The sequence below is a fragment of the Hemiscyllium ocellatum genome, chromosome 5 (genome assembly GCF_020745735.1).
Source record: "Hemiscyllium ocellatum isolate sHemOce1 chromosome 5, sHemOce1.pat.X.cur, whole genome shotgun sequence".
NCBI lineage: Eukaryota > Metazoa > Chordata > Chondrichthyes > Orectolobiformes > Hemiscylliidae > Hemiscyllium > Hemiscyllium ocellatum.
The window spans coordinates 33,593,043-33,619,611 of NC_083405.1; the positions used below are offsets into that span (position 1 = coordinate 33,593,043).

The 26,569-nt window shown below is 39.7% G+C and overlaps 1 protein-coding gene across 1 annotated transcript in view; it reads left to right on the forward strand.

Annotated features, from left to right (window-relative positions):
* nek10 (NIMA-related kinase 10) overlaps window positions 1-26,569 on the forward strand; it is a 246,957-nt gene that overhangs the window by 26,977 nt on the left and 193,411 nt on the right. Inside the window, exons 3-4 of the mRNA XM_060825301.1 lie at window positions 10,369-10,429; window positions 12,266-12,411. Coding sequence (XP_060681284.1) covers window positions 10,369-10,429; window positions 12,266-12,411 — 207 coding nt within the window. The remainder of the gene's footprint in view (window positions 1-10,368; window positions 10,430-12,265; window positions 12,412-26,569) is intronic.

The window sequence follows — 26,569 nt, forward strand, 5'->3', positions numbered from 1 at the left end:
TTTATTTGGTACTTGTGAATATAATGACAAATAATCCTTACCTAGCCTATATAAACCAAAATTTGCCTTATGTTCAAATTCATACAATACTTAAAAAGATTGCTGAAAATGTTGATGTTCTTTTTGTTGTGGTTCTGAACTGAATGCATCATAAAGTTGAAGTACACATAGTTAATTCTTGTTTGGATTGCTTGAATTTTACACCGGGTTATTCCTTTGTTTTATTGATTACATCCTGATGAATTTTAACTGTTCAGTGAGTAGTTGACTTGTACAGATCAGGCAATTCATAGGTTCAGTCCCTAATCTAAATTGTCTTCTGATCTCAGTCAGGGTGGGTTTACAAAATAAAAAGTAAACAAGATCATTGGACCTATTTCAGTTCAATCATTAAAAAAAAACACAAGTTTCTTAAGCAATTACAAGCATTTTGTGTTCTCCAGTTTATCTGACATTCAATTCATGTGTCCCTTGTATAAAGGATTTCTTAATATTTTTCTTAAAGTTATCTTTTAATGATTTGAAAGGTGTCTTTTGACCCTACTTTCTGAGATGAATTTAAAATGTAGAAAGCCACAAATGTAATTCAGGAATATTGTCTGAAATGGGATCTAGTGCCCCTTAAAAGAAGAACACATCAGAATAGGGTGACATCGCAGTGATTACATTTAAATACCAGTATTGTGGCTGCAAGAGCAGGGAAGAGGCGAGAAGCTTTTAAGTGAGGAATTTCTCTCCGATTGTCTTGATGAATGCAGCACCAATAACTATTATCGGGATAAAGCAGCCTGGTTGATGTGTATTCCATCCATCACCAAAAACATGGGTTCTCTCTGCAAACTGTCCGTAATATGTAGATCTACAGATGTCCTTCTGAAACTTATCAAGCCTCCTTATTCACCACCTCTCAAATTTGCGACCACTATTATCTAGAACAACAGCAAGAAACACATGGGAACACTACCAGCAGCAAAATCCCTTCAAACTTCATACCACTTTTTCTTAGACATCTGTCACCATTCCTCCATTTTCACTAGGAGAAAATCTTGAATCACCCTCCCAAATATCATTGTAAATGAGCCTATACTACATAGATTGCAAGCTTTCAAGGAAGTGCTTTATCACCATTTCAAAGGCAATTAAGAATGGTGTTACAATAAACATGGACTATTGATATTCAAATTCCATCATCTGCTTTAAATACTTGAGACTTACATGGACTAGGGAGATTTTTAAAAAAGAATACCACTGATTTAAAATGGCAGCTATGAATACCTGACCACAGATTGAAGCAAGTCCAGAGAACCCATGCAGAGTGTATGAAGCTAGATGCATTGAAACTACCATCTTATAAGAAACCAGATCCCAAATCAGAGTCAGAAAATTTGCAAGTCACATTTTGCACAGTAAGTTCACTTATTAGGAGATGAAAAGTTGCCTGTGGAGTATTGAGCTTGGAAAGACAATGGAGCTAGGCTCTGCAATATACAAAAAAAACATGTTTCACTATCTTACTTGTCAGAACAGACAGAGAAGGAAGAATAGATTTATAATAACAGAAACTGGGAGGCTTTCTCACATGTTCTATTACTGTGTCTTGTCATCTCTGGAAAGAAGCCTCAGTGAAAAAGCAACATATGATAAAAAAACTATTCACTGAAAATTACAGGATTCTACAAATCTCATTACTGCTGAGGAAACAAGACAGACACTAATTCTGCTGCAATGTGGATCTTGAACTTATATTTCTAGATCATTAATGTAATGTATCTGCGTTACTAGTCCAGTAAGATTATCACTATTCTACCATATCTACATTTTAGATTATTGACTTTTAAGTGAGAATTAATTAAAATCAGTCCGAGATGTTATGCTCCTGTTATATTACATTTCTACAATAAAAGGAATGTCCATTTTAGACTACATAATTAGTTTCATTTTATTTGCTTAAGATAGTTCATGCTAGACTGCAGATTATTCTTGTTATGATGTAGGAACCTTTATTATAGCAACAATCTGTTCTGTATCTGCCCAGATGAATCATCTATAATAGTTCTACTAATTGATACAGATTTGCATGTTTGTTAGTACTTCATTGGAGTTTTGATTTTGTGTTGCTTTCTGTTCTTCAATTCTTTTTGGTATATTTGATACATTAGTTGAAAATACTCAGCTAAATGAAAAACAATGATAATGCAGTAGTAAGTATAAAGTATGGACATATAAAGTAGGAGCAGAAGTAGACGCATCAGACTATGGACCTTCTCCCATTCAAAATGGTCATGGCTGATCTGCTTGTATTTTACATTCTATACTCTTTTGCACTCCCAATAGCCCCAATCCCTTCACCTAACAAGAATCTATCCTCAACAGCCTGAAAAATATTCAATGAAGCTGTCTCCATGGCCTTTTGAGGCAAAGCTCCAAAGTCACACGCCCAAGAAAGAAAATCTCCACATCTTTGTCCTAAAAGGGAGATCCCTAATTTTAAAACCGTGCTTCATAGTTGGACTAACCCACATGAGGAAGCATCCTTCTAAGTTTACCAAGTCCAGTGGCAAGAGGCTCGTGGCTGAGCATTTAACAAGAAAATCTGTAAAACCCTTCTAACTGAAGCCTATAATCCTCACTTTTTATGTTCAATTCCTCCAAAGAAAAGACAGGATTCCTTTAGCCTTCTTCTGTGCTGTATCTGAATACTAGTTTTTTGTGACTTATGCACTAGAACACCTAAATTCCCTTTTGCCTTAACATTTAAATAATACTCTGCTTTTTCATTCTTCCTTTCAAACTGAACAACTTCACATTTTCCCTCATTGTACTCCTGCCAGATTTTTGCCCATTTACTCAACCTATTTATTTATATCCACCTGTAAACTTTTTATGTCTTCATTGCGACAAACTCTTCTGCCATCTTTGTGTTCTCTGTGAATTTAGCTACCATGTCTTCACTCACCTCCTTTCGAAGTTTTATAATTGACCTATTCAGAGATGTTATTACACATCTCTGGAGCAGGTGGGACTTGAACCCAGGCTGCCTTGCTCAGAGGTAGAGACACTAACTCTGTGCCACATAAGCCTTCTGCTCCCTCCTCTAAGTCATTGATGTAAATTACAAACAGCTGAGGATCCAGCATATTCGTCAGATCCTGCCAATCAGGCGGATACATTTATGCATACTCTGTTTTCTGCCAGTCAATCTTCTATCCATGCTAATGGAACCCCTAGTTTATTTTCTGCAATAGTCCTTGATGATGCACATTGTCAAATACCTTCTGAAAATGTAAGTACAGTAAGCCAACAGGCCCCATTTTATCCACATTAAATGTTACTCCTTCTAAGAACTCCAATAAGTTGGTTAAATATGATTTCCCTTTGACAAAATAATGCAATTACCTTGATGTTTTCTAAATGTGCAGCCATAATCTCTTGGCTGTTCAATTCTACGACCTTTTCCATTGCAATCTTCAAGCTAAATGATCTCAGGTTTCCCTCTTGAATAGATGGATTTTAATCACTACTTTCCAGTCTGATGGAAGTTTATCCTGAATCAAAAGAATTTTGGAAAATTAACACCAACACATGTACTAGCTCATTTGCCATCTCTTAAGACCCAGGATGAGGCTTGCAGCTCTATCAGTTTGCTTAGTACCACTGTCCCCATCATTATTATTTCACTAAGTTCCTGTCTCCCATCCAACTCCTGATGTGCAGCAATCGTTGGAAAGTTTTTTTTGTGTTCTCTGTAGTGAAGACAGGGTCGAAATATTTGTTCATTTCATCCTATATTTATTACCTATTATGGACTTCTCAATATCTAGAGAAGCAATGCACACTTTACTTACTCTTTTCCTTTTTAAATGCCTATAAAAACTCTTGCTGTCCATTTGTAGTTGGCTTCATACTCTAGTTTATTCCTCCAGATAAATCTCATCATGATTCTCTGCCCATATTTATTTTCTGTTCAATTGTTTTGCCTGCCATTCATCTTTGCTCAGTTTGATATATTCTTTAACATCTCAAGTTAAAGGTTAAGAGTTCTCCCTTTAGAATTTTTCTTTTTAGGAAAATTACTAGGAATGTACTTATTCAGAATATTCTGAAATAGCCCTTGAAATGTCTGCTACTGTGTGCTGAATTTTAGCTTTTTACCTCAGTGTCAGTTTCAAGTCTTTTTGGAGGGTTTCTTGCTGCAAGACCTAAGAAGATCTCTTGACAATACCTAACAAAATTGCCTCATTAACTACCTACCCCACCCACATAGTGCATCTCTCTCCTGATTATAGTCCCCTCTTACCATGCGCTGTTCCCAGAAAGATTTGCCACTCTGTGGATATCAATGCCAGGTTTAAAAGGGCGCTGTACACCTGGGTAAGCACTGGCATTCTGAAAGCTCTGTGCTCTGTGATGGACATTGATCCTGAAAACATTGGAGAAGGGATGCATGGCATTGTGATTCTCTGACAGGCACCACCACTTTCTATGAGTACAGGCATCTGTACAGATCCGTAGAAAAAGTACTAACCGTCAAAACAAAAGAGCTTATTTCCTCTTGATTACTTTGTAAGTTATTTCCCAGCTTGAATAAATTTGTATGATTGCCTTTTAAAACCAAACAGAAAAAGGCTGAAATATACATTTGAGTTGCAACACAAGATATTGCACTGCAATTCTGAAACTGGATGTAGAATGCTTTGTTTTAGCAGTCAGTCAGTACATTAGAAACAGTTTCTCAGAACAGCAGCTTTAAAGAAGAACCAGTTTTCAATTTATACTGACTCACAATCAAGGACACATGGCTTAAGGTGGTAGAGTCCAATACTTTTAAGATGGAATTATGGATAGCAGAAACCACAATATGGACTGTGCATTCAGTGACACCTTTACTGAATTGAAGCTGTTCCAGCGGTGTGTGCAGTTCAATTTTATAGACCATGTGATAGATGATCTTAAGAAAAGAAGATCCAGGTATCTTGTTCATCATAGGCAAGTAGGGACTTTCCATGAATTATCAGAAAATTCCATAAAAGGTCCTGAAGATTTTTGAGGACCAGCTCAAGGTGAGGATTAACTTCAGGATTAGCGAACTCTAACTCATAAAGATAGCAATCCCAAAAGTCTATTGACCTGTTTGTCAGAAGATACCGTGGCAAGGGTCATAAGTGTGATTTTTGTGAAGAAGAACTGTTAGGGAAGCTCATTGAGTTAGTCAATATCTCTACACTAATTAAAGCTTTAGAAAGGATCATTCAGGCAAGAGAAAGGGGCCATACCAATAACACACTACTTGAGGATGGACACATTACAAAAGTGACAGACTGACAATTATTGCATACCTTAAGTGCAGCCAACACTATTACTGCAGTCAGCAAAGTGCATGAAACCAACAAATAATTAACAGATGAATTTTTCACACCTACCCAAAAGCTGTCCAGCTTTTCTGGATATCAATAAAGCCTGTGGCACACATGCAGAAAATCTGGTTCCAAAGGCCAAACTATACCCCAGAACACTGGCACCAAAGAAAGTGGTGCATAAATACACCAGTAAGTTTTAAGGTCAATCAAGTGGAAAGCATAATTCAAAAGATTATCAGATTTTCCATGTTGTTAACCTCACACACCAGGTCAAAGGTACACAGTGATCATTAGCTTTTACAAACATTACTACCATATGTCTGAAAAGGCAGGACAGCACACACTAAAAGCTAAAGTCAACATGCAAGCTACTACAAACATATTAAGCTGTCATGACTTTGCATCCTGAAAGGCATGACTTTCAGTAAGTTGCACTTCATTGTACAGCTGTGGGGAGACTATCTCAGTGAAGAACAGATCACTAATTCCATGCATTGGAAGAAAAACAATGCAGTGCCAAAAGGTAAGTTATCCTTGGTTTTACAAAATCTCCCTGATGGATACCCAATAGTTCAGACGTGGGAGGATTGCCAGTTTGCACAGGTCTAGTTGCACTTCATGAGATTCAAACCACATCAACTACAGCGAAACAGACCATACATGACAAAATTCAATCAGTCAATGATCTCAAATACCTGTACCCAGATAGATTTGATGTAATCGACTATTTTAAGGATGATGCAACCTCATTTGCTGATCCTCTAAGGAAATGCTACAGGCGCATACCAGAGAAGTTTTGGGTGAAACTGAACAAACTATAGTGAAGTGAAACAATTTGGCAGTTGTGCCACCACACACAAACTGCTGTCGCTCCATCACATTCATTTTAATGAAAGATAACACAGAGGGACCTCAATTATCTGCAGAGGATTTCATTTGGTTAATTGAATTCTGGCTAATCGCACGCTGGAAAACATAGTTTAGCCAAGCATTGGGACCTTGCAATCTTGCCGGATAATCCAATATTCGGATCATTGAATGCAGGATAATCGAGGTTCCTGCCTAGCTCCAAGAGGCCTCACCTTTTAAACAGCTGTTCAACAAAAATTACTACTGGAGGATTAAATCCTAAGTTTTTCAGAGCAAGATTCTTTTCCAAGCTAGATGAAATGTATAGATAGTGATCCTTCCATCTAACAGAAGAGTTTCAAGTGCTTGTGTCATTTAGGATACCATTTGGTCAATGCTGTTCCCTATGGTTATCATTTTGGGTGCTTGTTAGCACATAAACATTCCTGAGAAAGTGCCTAGATTTATTTTGTATTGCTGACAATATCATGAATATAGCAAAGACAGAGCAAGACCACAACTTTCACTTACTGCAGACAGTAGCTTAATGGCAAGGGCTTGTATTTACCAACACAGATCTTGAGTCCAGTTGCTTTCCCCAAGAAGTCCATCCCAGTCGAGGTTAGATTAAGGATAGTATATAATCACTGATACCACAACGTAATGGGGATCTAGTCACTGCCTCATATTTATTAATCTCTTCTTGCTATATTACTTCCAACTTCATGGACAAGGTATCTCACTGCAAGATTTGCTGTGGAGAGACAATCACCAATATATCTTTGATTCTCTCTGGAAGAGCCTGACAGCAAGATCTTACATGCAAAAACTAGGAAATTGATTCTAACATGATAACTACTATTTTCGATTTGTTCAGTGTCCTAGATAAAATAGTATCAGACTTCAGACCACAGTAGTGAACGACAAACCATTTCAAGACATGTTACTAAGTAGAATGACCAGTATCATGCAGGACATATGATATATGTAAAAGTACAAACAACAAAGCAAGATGTTCACATCACAACGATACATTTTTATGTAACACCCATGAGGAGATGACAATCCTCAGTACAACTTATGCCCAGAGGTCAGGTGTAAACAACCTTGCCCAGCAACCATTTACCTAACTGTTCCAAGGCACAAGACATTCTTCTTCAAGGATGGAGGAGAAAGAAAGATATACATGATGAGTAAGCAGAAAGAAGATTACTAAAATTGCACACTGGGCAGAGAGTGCAAGTTAGAAATACAAATATTTGGACACCAGCAAAGGTTTCTAAAATATGCAATAAGATCAGATCAAAATGGGCATTACTGATTATGGTGCAATACTACAAAGGAACAGATGTATGTATGGCACAATAATCATGCATGAAGAGAGTAAAGAAGAATATTATGTTGATAATTATGTTGGCAATTTGCTAATAACCACATTCTGACGCCTGATAAAAACTTACTCCATTGACATTTTTCTACATTCTAAAATGCATTATTAGGGCTGTTAATTTCATTAATGTTTTGGTTTCTCATATGGTGGAGAGTCTTCACCTTCACCTGTAGCGCCAAGACTTTTCTTTGGAATCTGTGAAATAGAGGGTTTGCTTTGTTATATTTTCCCAAAATAGCTAATTTTCTCTCAGTGAAAGCATTCCACTGCTGCCAGGTCTGCTGAGATTTTCCAGTAATTTGTTTTTGTGTCAAATTTCCACCATCCATAGTTTTTTTTGAGTTTTTTTTACTTTTTAAAGGTTGTAAGTTTCCCACCTGAATTGCCCTCCGAGGCAGTGCATTCCAGATTCCTACCACTCTCTGGGTGAAAAAGATTTTCCTCAAATCCCCTCTAGATTTCCTCACTTTCACCTTAAAATTATTCCACTCTGTTATTAACCTTTGAATTCAGGAAAATAGCTGCTTTTTTATCCATCTTGTCCAGGCCCTTCATAGCCTTATACATCTCAAATAGGTCTCCTCTCAGCTTTCTCTGCTCTCAAAAAAAATTTTTTTTTATCAAGTCTCTCTTCATAGCTAAACAGGTCCATCCCAGGCCCATCCAGGGTAATCATTTCCTTCCTATGATGCGATTACCAGAACTCCAGCTGTGGAGATGTACAGCATGGAAACAGACCCTTCGGTCCAAGCAACCCATGCCGACCAGATATCCCAACTCAATCTAGTCCCACCTGCCAGCACCCAGCCCATATCCATCCAAACCCTTCCTATTCATATACACATCCAAATGCCACTTAAATGTTGCAATTGTACCAGCCTCCACCACTTCCTCTGGCAGCTCATTCCATACATGTACCACCCTCTACGTGAAAAGGTTGCCCCTTAGGTCTCTTTTATATCTTTCTCCTCTCACCCTATAAACCTATGCCCTCTAGTTCTGGACTCCCCGATCCCAGGGAAAAGACTTTGTCTATTTATCCTATCCATGCCCCTCATAATTTTGTAAACCTCTATAAGGTCACCCCTCAGCCTCCGACGCTTGAGGGAAAACAACCCCAGCCTGTTCAGCCTCTCCCTATAGCTCAAATCTTCAAACCCTGGCAACATCCTTGTAAATCTTTTCTGAACCCTTTCAAGTTTCAAAACATCTTTCCGATAGGAAGGAGGCCAGAATTGCACGCAATATTCTAACAGTGGCCTAACCAATGTCCTGTACTATGACAATTAATTAACACTGTCAGGCATATTTTTGTTTAAAATTTAACTTCAATTTAGTTATTACTTAAGTTTTTCAATTTAAAATCAAAATGTTAATCCAACTTTCAGTGTGCAACTCCTCACCCAGCACTTAGAAAATTCCCATTGCCCTACTTCAACAAAAATAACAACATATATTGGAAATCTGACATAAAAATAAATAGTAAATATTTAGCAGGTTGACAGCAACAGGAGGAAGAGGAACAGACTAAATGGCCCAGTTATACCAATGGCCAGATAGCCGTTGTGGCTGCAGTTGTGGTTTGAGATGTTGCAGAATTCCCAACACAGCTAACTCCATAGGAACTACTCATAAACATCTGAGGGCAATTCTACAGTGTTTGTAACACTCCAAAGGAGTCCATTAAAACTGGAGAATTTAGAATATTCCAACGCATATGTGCTTAATAGCTACCCAGGAATAGCTAGCAAATTAAAATCCTACTTTCTAACTCCATAATAATTATTAAACTGAGCCCCTGACTCACGCCTTACTTCCCCAACTACACCCCCTCATCCTGACTTCTCCCTGCATTCAACCTTACCCTCTAAACCCACTTTCTAAGACCTCAAAGCTGCCCCGTACTGACCTGATCTGGCCCTGCTGGACTTGACATCCCACACCAAACTGACCCTGCTGTCCTGAATATCCGACCCAACTCTCCTGCACTGACCTTACCTTGAAAGACTTGAATGACCTCCCTAGCCATGTCCAGACCTGGCACCTAATCTTCCAGTACAGCCCCATCAGACCTGATTCCCTCCACTCCAACCCAACCATGCCAAATCTGATGGTGTCACCACAGCTCCTGTCTCGACTGAACCCTGCCAGGCATGACAAATCCCCAAACTGTTCTGACCCCTCCCCCCTCCCCAACCTTAGTGCTACCACTGGTACAATCACTAACTTACCTAGTGCTCTACCTCCCCAACCTTCCCCACTTGCCCCACAAACCTATCTTAGTCATTATCCAAGTGTCTTCAGATAGCTAGACTCTGAATTGTGACTGGAGAAGTCACTGACAGGTAAGTACTAATTTTCAACAGGATTACCACTGGTCGAATCTGTTCTGATGGTAGTTGAAATATCTGCTAATGACTTATGATTTTCTTCTGAATTTTTTATAAACCCTGCTTAAAAATACATTTGTTTACATCTATTCTGTGCAATTAAAGTAATTGTAGTGAATTTGTGATTCTGGATATGCACAAAAGAATATTTGAATGTCTTCCTACATCAGAGAGTAATTATTTCAAAAATACTTTGTTGTTCTTGAAATGTGCTACCTAAAAGCAAAGTAAGTCTTTTTATAAAAAAGTCTTTATTTATCAACAGTTGCAGAAAAATTAATAATACTATGTTTTAAAGTTGCATTAAGCACTAATGGGATGAAAGGATGACATTTAATTATTAATTATCTTTTCAACTATCTGAAGATTTCTTTTGTTTTAGAGAATATTCAGACCTGAAGCGACTACTTAATCTTTTGAATGTACCAGCAAGCAAACAGCAGGTATGATCACCCATACTATAGTGCCTGTTTTAGAAAAAGCAATGCTGTGCTATAAATGGGATTTATTTCACTTTAAATGAGAGAATATTTCTATCCATTGTATTTTTAACAATGAACCATGTATATTTTGGTTATGCATTATTAGCATAATACGAAAACAAAACTTTAATTAGAGGAAAATTAATGAGGAAAATTGTCTCATAGATCCTGTCCAAAATAAGCAGGATAAATGCACCCTGATTACACTCTATCAGTTACCCTCAATCATCAACAAAGTGATCAAGGTTGTTCTAAACAGTGTTATCAACCATTCCCCAAGACTCATTATAGTCCTAATCCAGAAGTGAGCAAAAAAAGGTGAATTCGAGAGCTGAAGTGAGAGAGATTGACTTTAAAGTAGCATATCACCAAGTGTGGCATCAAGGAGCCCTAGCAAAATTGAAGTCAATGGGAATCAATGGTAGGAATAATAACCTAAAGGAATATAGTCATGATTGTTGAAGTTAATCCGCTCAGTCAGGTCTTTGCTGCATCATTTTGTCAGAGCAATTCCCTACGTTCATCCATTTTTCAGCTCCTTGTTCTATGATATACTTTCCATGGTAATATTAGAAGTGGAAATGTTTGCTCATGATAGCACAGTATTCAGTACTATTCATAATTTCTCAGACACTGAAACCTCTACACGCAGGAAGCTTCAGAGAATAATCAGGCTTGGATTGGTAATTTCCAAATAACATCCTTTTCAGACAGGTGCTAGTCAATGACTATCCAAGAGGGAATCTAAACAGCTTCCTTCAACAATTAATGGCAATTCCATTACTGAATCCTCATTACCAATATATCTTCTGGTGAATATTGACCAGAAACTTAACCAGATCAAAGACATAAATAACTTCAAGAGCTGTAAAAGCTGAGAATTCCCAAGTGAGTTCTTTACTTCTTCACATCCCTAAGCATATCTATTAAATACAAGATATAGGTCACATGTACAATGAGATTCACACTGGATAAGTGCAGCTCAAACAACACTCAAAAAGCTTGACAACATCTAGGGCAAAGAAACTTACTTGGTTGTTAGTGAATCCATCCATGATCTTCATCATTTCCCTTCTCCAGTGTATGCCAGTACACAGTGGCAGCAATATGTTCCAACTAAATGATGTACTGCAGCTACTTGACAAGGCTCCTTTGACAGCAACTTCCAAATCAGAAACCTTTACCAATATCACCTAGAATAAGGGCAGTAGATATATGGAACTATACCACCTGCAACCTCCCCTTCAATTTACAAGCCATCATGACTTGGAAACATTCCTCTATTCCTTAATTTACAAGTAGTTAAATTTCTGGGACCTCCTTTGTATCAGTGCGCTTATCTATATTCTAAAGACTCCAATGGGTTCAAGAGCCACCATCTTTTCAAGGACAATTAAAAATAAGCAATGAATACTGACCTTGCCAGTGATCCCTACATTTCAGGAATGAATTAAAAAGAATTGATGTCCTACTCCTAGGCTTGTTGCTATGCTGCATAGCTGGGTGTTAGGGGAGGTGGAAGTGATCCAAAATTGCATATCTCCATAAAACCTGACTGACAAACTGTTGGTAAAACCTAGGCATTTATTAGAATATTTTTAATTTTGAAACTAGTTTATTTGGTAACTTTTACCAGACCATTTTATAAATATTGAGAATTATAACTAACCTAATTGTACAAATTGTCGGTATATGTCTTTTCTTTCTAATGCCAAGAATGAATGATTGATCAATATAAGTGTGGAACTATGGCAGAAAATAAGAGATGAATTGTTTTGTTTGTGTTTGTTGTTTTAGTTGCCAGCTTTAAATGTTGACAAAGGCCATGGAATAGTCACTAAATCACAACAACAACGTTTTGTTCAAGGGAAACAGAATGATGGAATTCGATATGTGGAGCAGCAGCAACAGTCAACTGAAGCTGTGGAACTTGAAACTTTTAGGTATTGAACACAAGAATATAAGATGTAAGCGTATGACATTCAGTCAATTCCATGATTTAATAACATAATGGATGATCTTCTATCTCAACTTCATTATCTCACATTATCCCCATAATCCCTAATTCCATGAATACCCAAATGATGTGTAGGCCTCCATCTAGAATTTTCTCTGCAACTAAACAGTAATAGCTCTTAGGTAGAGAATTACAAAGATTCACAGCACATTATGCTCTGGTTGTGGTCTCACCAAGACCATGTACATTTGCAGTATGACTTCTTTATGCTTATATTCCAATCCTGTTTATTACAAAGGATAACATGTAATTTTCTCCCTATTAGGTCTTTGATTAGCTGTGAGATTTGTATTCAAGGATACTAGGTCTCTCTGAAAATCAATATCTTCAAGTCTCTGAAACAAAAACAGAAACTGCTGGTGAAACTCAGCAGGTCTGGCAACATCTATGGAAAGAAAGCAGAGTTAACATCTTGAATCCGGTAACTCTTCATGAGAACGGGAATCACCGGGCTTGAAACATTAACTCTGCTTTCTTCCCACAGATGCTCTCAGATCTGTGGAGTTTCGCCTGCAATTTCTGTTTTTGTTTCAAATCACAGTGCTTTGTTTTATCTTCAAGCCTCTCACCTTTTAAAAATATAATCTGTTTTCCTATTCTTCCTACTAAAGTGGACAGCTTCAGATTTCTCTATAGTTCATCTGCCACTTTCTTGACCACCTACTTTTCTACATCTCTTAGAAGATTTTTGTATTCACCTCACAGCTTATTTTCTCACCTAGTCTTGTATTATCAACAAAATTGGATACATTTCACATTGTCCTCTCATTTTAGTTATGAATAATCATTACAAATTGCAGAATCAGAATACTTTGTGAAAATCCAGTTGCATTAATATACCTTTGGTTCCCACCATCAACCCTGTTAGTTATAGTCTAAAACTACTCAAACACATTTGATCAAACATTATACTAATGCTTCCCATTCACATTTGTTTGGATTTTAAAGACAACAATGAAGTGAGAATCTGAAAAAAAGTCAGAATATATATGTTGGATTAAGATATTTAGCGGTAGCAGACCCGGAAGGCGCGCTAGGTTACCTGGGTAAGGTTTTTTTTCTCTCTCCCCTTATTTAAACGCGTAGGCGAGTCACCCGAGGCACTACACGAGTAGTGCCTCCCACCCTTCCACCTCCTCTAACCTAATAATAAGACCAATTGTGACTAGCGGGTAAGTGCTGCATTTTCCTTGTTTGTTTCTTTAGATTTAGTTGGTTTTTGTTCCTTTTTTTTAAGGAAAGCTTACTTTTAGAGGGATGGCAGTGCAGAGAGGGCAATGTTCCTCTTGCAACATGTATGAGGTGAGGGAAGCCATTAGCGTCCCTGCTGAGTACACTTGCAAGAAGTGCACCCATCTCCAGCTCCTCCAAACCCGTGTTAGGGAACTGGAGCTGGAGTTGGATGAACTGCGGATCATTCGGGAGGCAGAGGAGGTCATAGATCGGAGCTTTAGGCAAGTAGTTACTCCGAAAGTTCAAGATAGATGGGTGACAGTGAGGGGGAGTGGGAGGAGGAAGCCAGTGCAGGGACCCCCTGCGGTCATTCCCCTCAAGAACAAGTATACCGTTTTGGATACTTGTGGGGGGGATGACTTACCAGGGGCAAGCAACGAGGTTCAGGCCTCTGGCACGGAGCCTGGCCCCGTTGCTCAGAAGGGTAGGGTGGAGAAAGGTAGAGCAATTGTTCTTGGGGACTCGATAGTGAGGGGTACAGACAGACGGTTTTGTGGGGGCGACAGGGACTCACGTTTGGTATGTTGCCTCCCAGGTGCAAGGGTACGTGATGTCGCTGATCGTGTTTTCCGGGTCCTTAAGGGGGAGGGGGAGCAGCCCCAGATCGTGGTCCACGTTGGCACCAACGATATAGGTAGGAAGAAGGGTGAGGATGTCAGACAGGCTTTCGGGGAGCTAGGTTGGAAGCTCAGAGTTAGAACAAACAGAGTTGTAGTCTCTGGTTTGTTACCCGTGCCACGTGATAGAGAGTCGAGGAATAGGGAGAGAGAGCAGTTAAATGCGTGGCTACAGGGATGGTGCAGGAGGGAGGGATTCCGGTTTCTGGACAACTGGGGTCCTTTCTGGGGAAGGTGGGACCTCTATAAAAAGGATGGGCTACACCTGAACCTGAGGGGCACCAGTATCCTTGGGGGGAGGTTTGCTAGTGCTCTTTGGGAGGGTTTAAACTAACTCCGCGGGGGCATGGGAACCAGGACTGTAGCTTTAGGGTACAGGACCTTGAGTGTAGGGAGGTTAGGAATAATGCAGCGATCTCTAAGGAGGGTGCCTGTAACCAGAAAGGTGGATTGAAGTGTGTATACTTCAATGCCAGAAGTATAAGGAATAAGGTAGGTGAACTTGCAGCGTGGGTTGGTACCTGGGACTTCGATGTTGTGGCCATTACAGAGACGTGGGTAGAACAGGGACAAGAATGGCTGTTGCACGTTCCAGGGTTCAAATGTTTTAGTAGGATCAGACATGGGGGTAAAAAAGGGGGAGGCGTGGCATTACTTGTCAAAGACAGTATCACAGCAGTGGAATGGACGATGGAAGAGGACTTGCCATCTGAGGTAGTTTGGGCTGAGGTTAGAAATAGGAAAGGTGAGGTCACCCTGTTAGGTGTTTTCTACAGGCCTCCTAATAGTCCTAGAGAAGTAGAGGATAATATTGCGAGGATGATTCAGGAAAAGAGTGAAGGTAGCAGGGTGGTTGTTATGGGGGACTTTAACTTCCCAGATATTGACTGGGAAAGCTATAGCTCGAGTTCATTAGATGGGTCGGTGTTTGTACAATGTGTGCAGGAGGGTTTCCTGACACAATATGTCGACAGGCCAACAAGAGGGGAGGCTATATTGGATTTGGTTCTAGGTAATGAACCAGGCCAGGTGTTAGACTTGGAGGTAGGTGAGCACTTCGGGGACAGTGACCACAACTCGGTGACTTTTACTTTAGTGATGGAGAGGGATAATCGTGCGCCGCAGGGCAAGAGCTATAGCTGGGGGCAGGGAAATTATGATGCAGTGAGGCATGACTTAGGATGTGTGGATTGGAAAAACAGGCTTCAAGAGAAGAACACTAATGAGATGTGGGGATTGTTCAAGGAGCAGCTACTGCGTGTCCTCGATAGGTATGTACCAGTCAGGCATGGTGTAAAGGGCCTTGTGAGGCAGCCGTGGTTTAGTAAGGAATTGGAGTCCCTTGTGAAAGGGAAGAAGGCGGCATATGTAAAGATGAGGCGTGAAGGTTCAGTTGGGGCGATTGAGAGTTATAAGGTAGCCAGGAAGGAGCTAAAGAGGGAGCTAAGAGAAGCGAGAAGGGGACATGAAAAGTCTTTAGCTGGTAGGATTAGGGAAAACCCAAAGGCTTTCTATAGGTATGTCAAGAATAAAAGGATGACTAGGGTAGGTATCGGTCCAGTCAAGGATAGTAGTGGGAAGTTGTGTGTGGAGGCGGAGGAGATTGGAGAGACATTAAATCAGTACTTTTCATCAGTATTCACTCAGGAACAGGACACTGTTGCTGATGTGAATATGGAATCACAAATAATTAGAATGGATGCCCTGGAAATATGCAGGGAAGAGGTTTTGGGAATATTGGAAAGGATGAATATAGATAAGTCTCCTGGGCCTGATGGCATTTACCCCAGGATCCTATGGGAAGCTAGGGAGGAGATAGCAGAGCCATTGGCCTGGATTTTTATGTCGTCATTGTCAACGGGAATAGTACCAGAGGACTGGAGGATAGCAAATGTGGTCCCATTGTTCAAGAAAGGGAGTAGGGATAGCCCTAGTAACTATAGGCCAGTGAGTCTGACTTCAGTGGTGGGCAAAGTCTTAGAGAGAATGGTAAGGGATAAGATTTATGAACATCTGGGTAGGAATAACGTGATCAGGGATAGCCAGCATGGTTTTGTGAAGGGCAGGTCGTGCCTCACAAACCTTATTGAGTTCTTTGAGAAGGTGACTAAGGAAGTGGATGAGGGTAAAGCAGTAGATGTTGTGTATATGGATTTTAGTAAGGCGTTCGATAAGGTTCCCCATGGTAGGCTAATGCTAAAACTTCGGGGGTATGGCATTGAGGATACATTAGAGGTTTGGATTAGGAATTGGCTGGCTGGAAGGAGACAGAGGGTAGTAGTTGATGGACTACGTTCATCTTGGAGCGCAGTTACTAGCGGTGTACCACAAGGATCTGTTTTGGGACCATTGCTTTTTGTTATCTTTATAAATGATCTAGAGGAAGGACTTGAAAGCTGGGTAAGCAAGTTTGCGGATGACACAAAAGTCGGTGGAGTTGTGGATAGTGAGGAAGGAAGTGGTAGGTTACAGCGGGATATAGATAAGTTGCAGAGCTGGGCGGAAATGTGGCAAATGGAATTCAATGTAGCTAAGTGCGAAGTCGTTCACTTTGGTAGGAATAACAAGATGATGGATTACTGGGCTAATGGTAGGCTACTTGGTAGTGTGGATGAGCAGAGGGATCTTGGTGTCTATGTACACAGATCTCTGAAAGTTGCCACCCAGGTAAATAGTGCTATGAGGAAGGCATATGGTGTACTGGGCTTTATTGGCAGAGGAATTGAGTTCCGGAGTCCTGAGGTCATGTTGCAGTTGTATAAGACTCTGGTGAGGCCTCATCTGGAGTATTGTGTGCAGTTTTGGTCGCCATACTATAGGAAGGATGTGGAAGCTTTAGAACGAGTGCAGAGGAGGTTTACCAGGATGTTGCCTGGAATGGTAGGAAAATCTTATGAGGAAAGGCTGAGGCACTTGGGGCTGTTCTCATTGGAGAAGAGAAGGTTTAGGGGAGATCTGATAGAAGTGTATAAGATGATTAGGGGTTTAGATAGGGTAGATACTAAGAACCTTTTACCGCTAATGGAGTCAGGTGTTACTAGGGGACATAGCTTTAAATTAAGGGGTGGTAGGTATAGGACAGATGTTAGGGGTAGATTCTTCAGACAGCGGGTTGTGAGTTCATGGAATGCCCTGCCCGTATCAGTGGTGAACTCTCCTTCTTTATGGTCATTTAAGCGGGCATTGGATAGGCATTTGGAAGTTATTGGGCTAGTATAGGTTAGGTAGGATTCGGTCGGCGCAACATCGAGGGCCGAAGGGCCTGTACTGCGCTGTATCCTTCTATGTTCTATGTTCTATGTTCTATAGTTGAAAATATTAAAACTTTGCAAGTTATTTTAATGCTGTAAGTTTTTTTTAATCATAATTGAGAAATTTAACATTACACAAATTAAAAATTAGTTTTTCAGGTCCAATGATGGTCCTCACAATAATGGACTTAGTATGTTTCAAAAACCCAGGCACACACCTTACTCAAAGTGTAACATTTTCAAGTTTGTGAATCAGAGTTAATAGCAGGTTGTGATTACTACTTGATCGCAATCTGCAGGGACTTCAGTAGCATACTGTATGGAGAAGCATAAAATTGTAGACAGCAAATTCTGGATTTTCACATTTAACTACTTTCCCATTTCAAAGGAATAATAATGGCTAACAATTCTGTTTCCACTACTATTCAGGCATTGTGGTTTTCTAGATGCACTGTTACAATGTCTCTAATAATAGATTCTAGCAATTTCCCTGATACTGATGTCAGGTTAAATGGCCCATTGTTACATATGTTCTTTCTTCTATCCTCAGTAATGGGTTATGTTTATTGTATTTTAATCAGGGCGGACTATTCTCAAATCTTGGTAATTCTGGAAGATGAAAAACCAATATATCTGCTTTATCTGCAACCATCTGTTTTAAAACCCAAGGTGTAGGGCATCTAGTTCAGTAGATTTCTTGTCTTCGAATCACATTCATTTCTCTAGTATTGTTACCCATGTATTTTTAAATTTCTCTTCCTCAGTAGACCCTAGATTCCTCACTATTTTGATAATATTTTGTGCTTCAATTGTGCGAGTTTTCTGAATACACAATAGAAAGTGTTTATTTAATGACTGCCATTTCTTTGCTTCACAATATCATTTCTCTTGTAACTGCATAGAGACCCATGTTTAGTTTTGATTTCCTTAAACTTTTATGTTTCTTGCTAGTTTATTTCTTAATGCTATTTTTTCTCTCTGTCAATTCCTTAGCTATCCTTTGCTAAACTCAAGAAGAAACAAGAAGTTTCTTGTCAACAAATGAGAGTCAAGGTCATTACAAGTACAACAAGGGAATACTGTGGATTGGTGGTCTAGATAACCAAATTGCTTCTTCAGTCTGAAACTTCTGCTATCTTATTTTTTTCCTGACCTCTACCACTTCAAGGGCATTTAGGGACAGGTGACAAATGTTGTCCCAGTCAGCAACACCCAGATCCAGTGAAAGAATAAAAGAAACTGTAGTTTCCCACCTGCTGATATAACCAAGGCAAGCCTGTGATTTATGCTGTTTATGGCTTTGCTATATTGTTCTTGGGTTCCTCAAATTACACACAGTATTTTAAGTACATCCTAATCAATGCCTTATGTACATCTATGACATCTGGTATATTTTATGACTTTTTATATAGTGAAAGCATATTTATTTTGAGTTATGTATTTAAATCACCACTAGTTTTCTCTGTTCATCCACAGCATTCGGCTACTTTTGTTTGAGTGTGACATCTATTACTTGTTTCCCCTCCCAAAAATATGTTAAATTATATTCATATTAAATTACCTGCTCACGGGAATGAGTTGTCCATGCTTTCCTGATCTTCTTTACATTTTCTCTCACTTTGTTAAACCTCCAACGTAAGTGTTATTGACACAATTTGTGATTGTGCTTCTTATGCCCAAGTCATGTATAAGTACTAAGACAAAATTGAAGTTATATTCGCTGATGCTTATCCACAAAACTATCTGGAGACGTTCTGAAAACCTTGGACTGCTACTGCATGGATTGCCTTTTTTTCAGTTAGTCTTGGTTTGGTTAAAACACATTAATATTATTGCACTGTTTTTCTTGTTCATTTCTCCTTTCCAATTATCTGATGCACTCACATTTATTTTCATTTCCGACATTTGATACTCTATCTTTCCTATTCTCCTGGTTTCTTTTGATCTCCTTTCTGTTTGTTGGTCTTGTTTTATTTGCCCCTACTCCTGTCAACAATTCTCCTTCCAAACTATATTTGCCTTTTCATTGATATGTTCCCTGTGCCGCCCTGGTATTTTTCTGTTATCCTTTTTTCTAAATTTGTGATAGCTATTGTGTGCTGTTCAGCGTCTGCTATGCTTCACTATCTTACTCAGATCCCCTCTTTGTTTCAATTTACTAACCATTTATATCCCAGAATTTCCTTTTGTTGCTTTATCATATATGCTGGTCATGAACTGAAACCTTGGGTTCAACATAGGACTTCCCTGGAGCAGCCTGATACATTATTTCAGTTTTCATTGGGCTGATCAGAAGGCCAAACTTATTCCATGCATTGGAGAATGATGATGCTACATTGCATGTCCACATATGAAATAGAAGCTAATCCAACAACAAACATAAAATTATGAAAACATCATTGGAGACTTTGGTCTTTACCACGTATCACCTCAGATTGAATAGCTTCCCATTTCATGCAATGTCCACTATTGATGCCAGGACCCCAGGCATGGAAGGCATCGGACAGTATGGCTGAGATGAACATACTTGAAGAGGATTCACACTAATATCCAATCCTGTTTAATACTGTTAGTGGCTGAAGATACATCAGAAGACTCTTAACAAGGACTCACAAGCATGTTGTCAAGAAGTCATTGAACCCTTGCAACCTCCTCAGGCAGCCTTCATTACCTTTCATGATTGTGAAAGTCCTTGGTTACAGCTAATTGTGAGGTATACAGGTCCAAGTTGTGTTCTTAGCAATTCTCCTGGAGCTGTCTGACAAAAAACACCATATCAGTACTTCCTCGACTACTTTTATGACACCATATTGGTTCTCTGTTATCAATGAAAAAGCTCTTGGTCACATATTCCCAAGCCTCTTGTAATGATGACAAGGCAAGAATAGACAAAGCAAGTGTAATTGTTGGCAGATTTTGAACATCAGTCTGGAGTGAAGAGGAAATCTGCCAATCAAACTCTATCTACAAATCTACAGAGCAATAGTTCTGCCCACTCTGCTGCACGCACATGAGATTAAGATTCTGTCAGGATCATGCCAATAAGACAATCTGTTTCCATTTGAGATGTCTTCAGAAGCTTCTGAGGATTGTACAGCAGAAGAAAGTGCCAGACTCTGAGATGCTCACGTGACCTGGTGTGCCAGTCATGTTACTAGATGGAGATTAAGTTGGGTTGGTTGTGGAGTCAGAATGCCATACATATGCTTACCTATACAAATCTTCTATGGAGAGCTTGAGTTTTTGACAGTTAAAAGGAGTGTTATGAGGAAACTCTGAAGGCTTCTGTTAGGAGATTTGATATTGATATCAGGTCCTGGGAGAAGCTTCCCAAGAACCTACTGGATTCCCCTTCAAAAACAGGCACGTTTGAAAGGTAGACAAAAATTTCATGGAGGAAATCTTGAGCCAATTATTAAGGAGTAAAAGGGTAAACAGCATATTATAAGCTAATATTTATTGCTTTGTACATTATTCCTGTATCTGTTTTAGTCCCTAAGGCCTCTCAAACTGCCAATTTAAAAGTGAAGAGGGAGAATTTAATGTAATGTCCCTACCGCTGGGCTAGAAGGTACAGGTTCCATCTGGTCATAGAGGTGGGTCATAAAATGTGTGAACAACATGACTTAAAAATATTGAGTAAACTGATTCAGTCAGGAACCAGTGGTCTTTGTTAGGTACTGTATACTACGTTCTGGACAATTAGAAGTTAAAATCTCTATGAGGACTTCAGTAAAGCCTTTGATAAGATCCCTCATGGCAGACTGGTACGAAAGTTGAAGTCACATGGTATCAGGGGTGAGTTGGCAAGTTGGATGCAGAACTGACAGTCTTAGGTGACAGAGGGTAGCAGTGGAAGGATGTGTTTTTGGAACAAAAGGTTGTGACTAGCAGTGTTCCACATGGATCAGTGCTGGGACCTCTGCAATTCGTGATGTACATAAATGATTTGGAGGAAAATAAAGCTGGTCTAATTAGTAAGTTTGCACACAATACAAAGATTGATTTGGAGATGCCGGTGATGGACTGGGGTGTACAAAGTTAAAAATCACAAAACACCAGGTTATAGTCCATAACTATAAGGTGAAGGTGTTGGCCAACATATTGTCTAGCTATCACCATTGTTAACAGCTAACCTGAGAATGCAACTTGTTTTAAAAAAGGTTGTGTGATTTACACATGAACGAAGTGAAACTATCACTGTGTTCTAACAGATGAAAGGCTTAACAGACAATCAATTTTTCAATGTATAATTTCAGTTACATCACACTGTAAATTTTTGCTATAAATTCTGTGTTTAGGATTGAGCCCTCCACCATCACCTGATGAAGGAGCGTTGATCCGAAAGCTAGTGTGCTTCCAATTAAACCTGTTGGACTATAACCTGGTGTTGTGTGATTTTTAACTTAATACAAAGATTGGTGGAGTTGTGCATTGTGAGGAGGATTGTCAGAGGGTACAGCAGGATATAGATCCATTGGAGGCAAATGGCAGATGGAGTTTAGACAAATGTGAGGTGGTACATTTTGGAAGGTCAAGTACATGTGGAAATTATGCAGTGAGTAACAGAATCCTTAGGTGTGTTGATATTCAGAGGGATCTGGGTGTGCAGGTAGATAAGGTAGAAAAAGGGACTTACACCTTGCTTACCTTCATTGGAAGGGCCATTGAATATAAGGATAGACAAGTTATGCTGCAGCATTATAGAACTTTAGTTAAGCCACACTTGGAATATTGTGTACAGGTCTGATCACCACACTACTAGAAGGATGTGGATGCTATGGAGAGGGTACAGAAAATGCTTACCAGGAAGTTAGGGGAATTTAGCTACGAAGAAAGGTTGTATAGACTGGTTTGTTTTCACTGGAATACAGGAGGATGAGGAGCGACCTGATAGAAGTTTATAAGATTGTGAATGGCATGGATAGAGTGGAAAGTAGGAGGCTTTTTCCCCAGGGTGAAGGGATCAATTACTAGGGGACTCAGGTTCAAGGTGCAAGCAGGGGAGTTTAAAAGAGACATGCAAGTTTTTCACATAAAGGGTGGTGAGTGCTGGAATGCATTGTTAGAGGAGGTAGTAAAAGTAGACACAATAGCAGCATTCAAGAAGCACCTGGACAAATACATTAATAGTAAGGGAATAGAGGGATACGGATCCTGTAAGTTTTAGTATGAAAGGGCAAAATGTGTCGGCGCAGGCTTGGAGGGCCAAAGGGCCTGTTCCTGTGCTATATTGTTCTTTGTTCTTTTTAAAGGGAGACCTCCAGAGCACTGTGTTGCAAAATTTCACAGTGATAGGATGCAGGTTAATTTTCTGTATTTTGTTGTGTTCTATGTTTGGTATGAAATGGAAAATAGCTGCCCATGGAAATAAGAGTTTGGTTAAAGGACAATATATAATTAAATATTGTGAGCCTCCTGGTGGTTAACTTGAGTAGTGCTGGTGATAGCTTGGCAAAAGGTTGACCAGATGAAGCACATTGGGCTGAATTTTACCAGAAATTGGCTAATTATCAATGTTTCTCCATGAGCCCTAGTGAAAATCATGCTAATCTCAACAATTTTCCACCTTAACTATGCACCACACCGCTATGGCACCCTGCTTGTGTTATCTTCACTTTTGCTTGCTGGCAAGTACTCACTGCTGCTGGGACCACTGAGTTTTCCAACATTGTTTCAAAAGGCCAGCAATGTGCCTGGTCAAGTGCTACAAGCTATGTCGTGCACATCATGGAAGGGGAGCAAAAAGAACAGCTTCTGAGGTAATATAGGTGACATGGATTACACTTCATTGCAGACACGATGGTAAATGTGTATGTAAATGCTATTTTTAAAAAAAGTTACACAGATTATATGTCCTTAGTGTCACTCTGAGAAACCATTTTAAGGGAGTGCTATTCTTTCCCAAAACCCAATGTTGTCTAACATCATCTCATTGTTCAATATGGGACCATCAGATACTGGAGAACCTTCGAATGATTGAAAATTTTCACTTTTATTCAACAACTGAAAATGAGTGATCATTGCACCAGCTCATATTTATTGGAACAGGTGTCAATTAGACCTTGTCCAGCTTGTTATGCATCACACTGCTGTGCTCACTCATGCAGAAGGTCACATTTGTCCTGCTCAATGTCCTTGTCTTCCTACACGGAAGATTGTTGCTGCTGCCCAAATTCTTCAACATCCATCAAACTTGTTCTTTGTCTGCTGTAGTTTTGTGGTACATAGCAGGCAAGCATTGTGGCATAGTCTAGATTGTGTTGCATAGCACCACCCAGAGTGATTCAAGGATCCAAGCCTCATCTGCAGCAGACCTATAATCTGTTTCATGATGGCCAGGTCAAAGAATGGTGATGAAGGGCTTTTGCCCGAAACGTCAATTTTCCTGTTCTTCGGATGTTGCCTGATCTGCTGTGCTTTTCCAGCGCCACCCTAATGTAGCATTGTATTTATACTCGGCTTTACTCAGGGTGTTGTATAATGGAGTCAGTCATGATTGCAGAATGTGGCCCTGGTCTCCCAGTAACCATCGTGCAGGTATCTGGCCCTTGAAAGTTTAGCTACGAATCAATGCAGTGGGATATGGAATAACTCTATATGGACTTCTGACATAGGGACCTTATGATGATGAATGCAGCACAAGTCATGCCATCTAAATACAGTAGGAAATTGCAAGTGCTATATGATTACTGAGATCTCCTTCTGCGTACTCTCACATCACTCAACAAAGATAGCATTGTATATGGGAGGACGTTGGTGAATACTTACAGTTACTCTGTGAGTGAAGGTAAGAGGAAATCAGTTACATCCCCATCAGAAACCTAAGACATCTTGGATTATCTTGTGAATTGTGTCCCAAAGATGACACTTCTAAGGTCATCTGTGATTATGTCTGCTTCACAGAGATGACTATGATTAATTTGTAATGACCACTGACATAGTCAAGATTGTTCAAGATGAGGACCTGTATCCTACACAGCCAGACATTGCATGTAGTTCACATACGGGTACTATGTTTACAGATTACTTCAACATGTACTGTGTAAATGCCTGATTAATGCAATTGGCCCTTGAAAGGCCTCACAATGCTCGCAAATAGAGCTTGTGTGCTCAGAAAAAGAAATACTTCGCCCGTTCTAGATGTGGTCGCTTCCATTTCCATTGCACATTTACAGTTCTTTATTTATTCATTTTGTGGGATGTGCATGTCACTGGCTGGTCAGCATTTATTGCCTGTCCCTAATTGCCCTTGAGAAGGTGGTGGTGAGCTGTGTTCTTGAACCACTGCAGTCCACCTGCTGTGGGTTGTAGCTCTCCCAAATTTGGCACTAGCTCCAGATGTTAATGAGCAGGACTTTGCAGGATCAACAGGGCTGTTTCTGCCATTGTCTTTTCCAGTGCCTATGTCAATGCCAAGTGATCTGTCCAGTTTCGTTTCTTTGAGACTTTGTAGTGATTGGTATAACTAAATGAGTATAGAAGGTAATGTGGGTCATACTTGGCTCAGTGAATCACAGGCTGAATCTGATGCTTTTTTACCTAAGGATTCCCCCAAGCCTCCATGTTTCTTTCTTCCTTACAATCCCTGTCAAGCCCATCACTCCTGATCTTGCACGTATCTCTTTGAATAATGAGGTAATCTCCAAACATGGCCTTGTAGCTTAGTCACATCAATCATCATGCTACACTGACCCCTTTGCAATCAGGGTGATTGTGACCATTGATGACCCCTTCTCTCCCCCCCTCCCCCCGACTCCCATTGTAACTAAATTCCTTCAATCCACTATTGTGTCCATAAAGTATATATTGAGTTTCCTTCCTACATTGACCCCTTTGCAATCAGGGTGGTTGTGACCATTGATGACCACCCCCCCCCCCAACTCCCATTGTAACTAAATTCCCTCAATGCACTATTGTCTTCATAAATTATATATTGAGTTTCCCTCCTTCACAATTATCCATTCTGCGTTCTAGCCTGCTATACCCAATTCCCTGCTAGAGTGATAGGCCATGACTTTCATTAAGCTGACCCCTGAGACTGAAGATTACCTAACACTGATCAATTTGAAGGGACAAACCCAATTGATGACTGATCAGAACCTGGTCTGGTGTCTGTGCTGCTCCCCAGACTGGTTGCATTGGACCTGCAGGTCTGACTGTGGCTCACTTCTCAGACTGAAGTGATACAGATCTTTGACTTGTGACCCCAAAGCCAACTGTTTGCCAAGAGTACTGCTAGCTCATGGTGCAGGTGTAAAATGGATATGGCATGGTGCCATACAACAACATGACCACCCTCTTGACTACTCGCTACTGAGAACTTGACAAACTATCTGGCAGGTACTAAATGGCAACTCAAGACAGAAGTGCTATTCTCTATACAACTGAAGCAGATGATATTAAAAGAAGTAGTTGCAGAGGTAGTCGATGTATTGGTAGTAATTTTCCAAGAATCTTTAGATTTTAGAAACATTGCAGAGGATTGGAAAACTGCCAATGTAACATCTTTATTTAGAAAGGGAAAGAGACAAATAACAGATAATGATAGCCATTTAATTTAACATCTGTCATTTGAAGACTAAGAATCTATTATCGAGAATGTATTGGCAGAGCATTTCCAATATGATTAGGCAAAGTCAGCACAGCCTCATGAAGCTGGAATCTTGCCTGACAAGTGTATTAGAACTCTGAGGATATAACAAGAAGGATAGATAAAAGGGAAGCAGTGGATGTAATATATTTAGATTTTCAGAGGACATTTGTCAAGCTTCCACATGCCACGTCACTTTGTAATATAAGTTCCCATAGTATATTAACATGGGTATTTCCAGAATGGCAATCTGTAAAGAATAAAGTGCTACGGGAATCAGTGTTCGGGTCACAATTATTATTTACTATAAATTGGGATGACACAAGAATAGGTCAGCAGGCAAATAATGAGGATGGCATAAAAAGTCTGCAAAGGGATATAGAGAGGTTA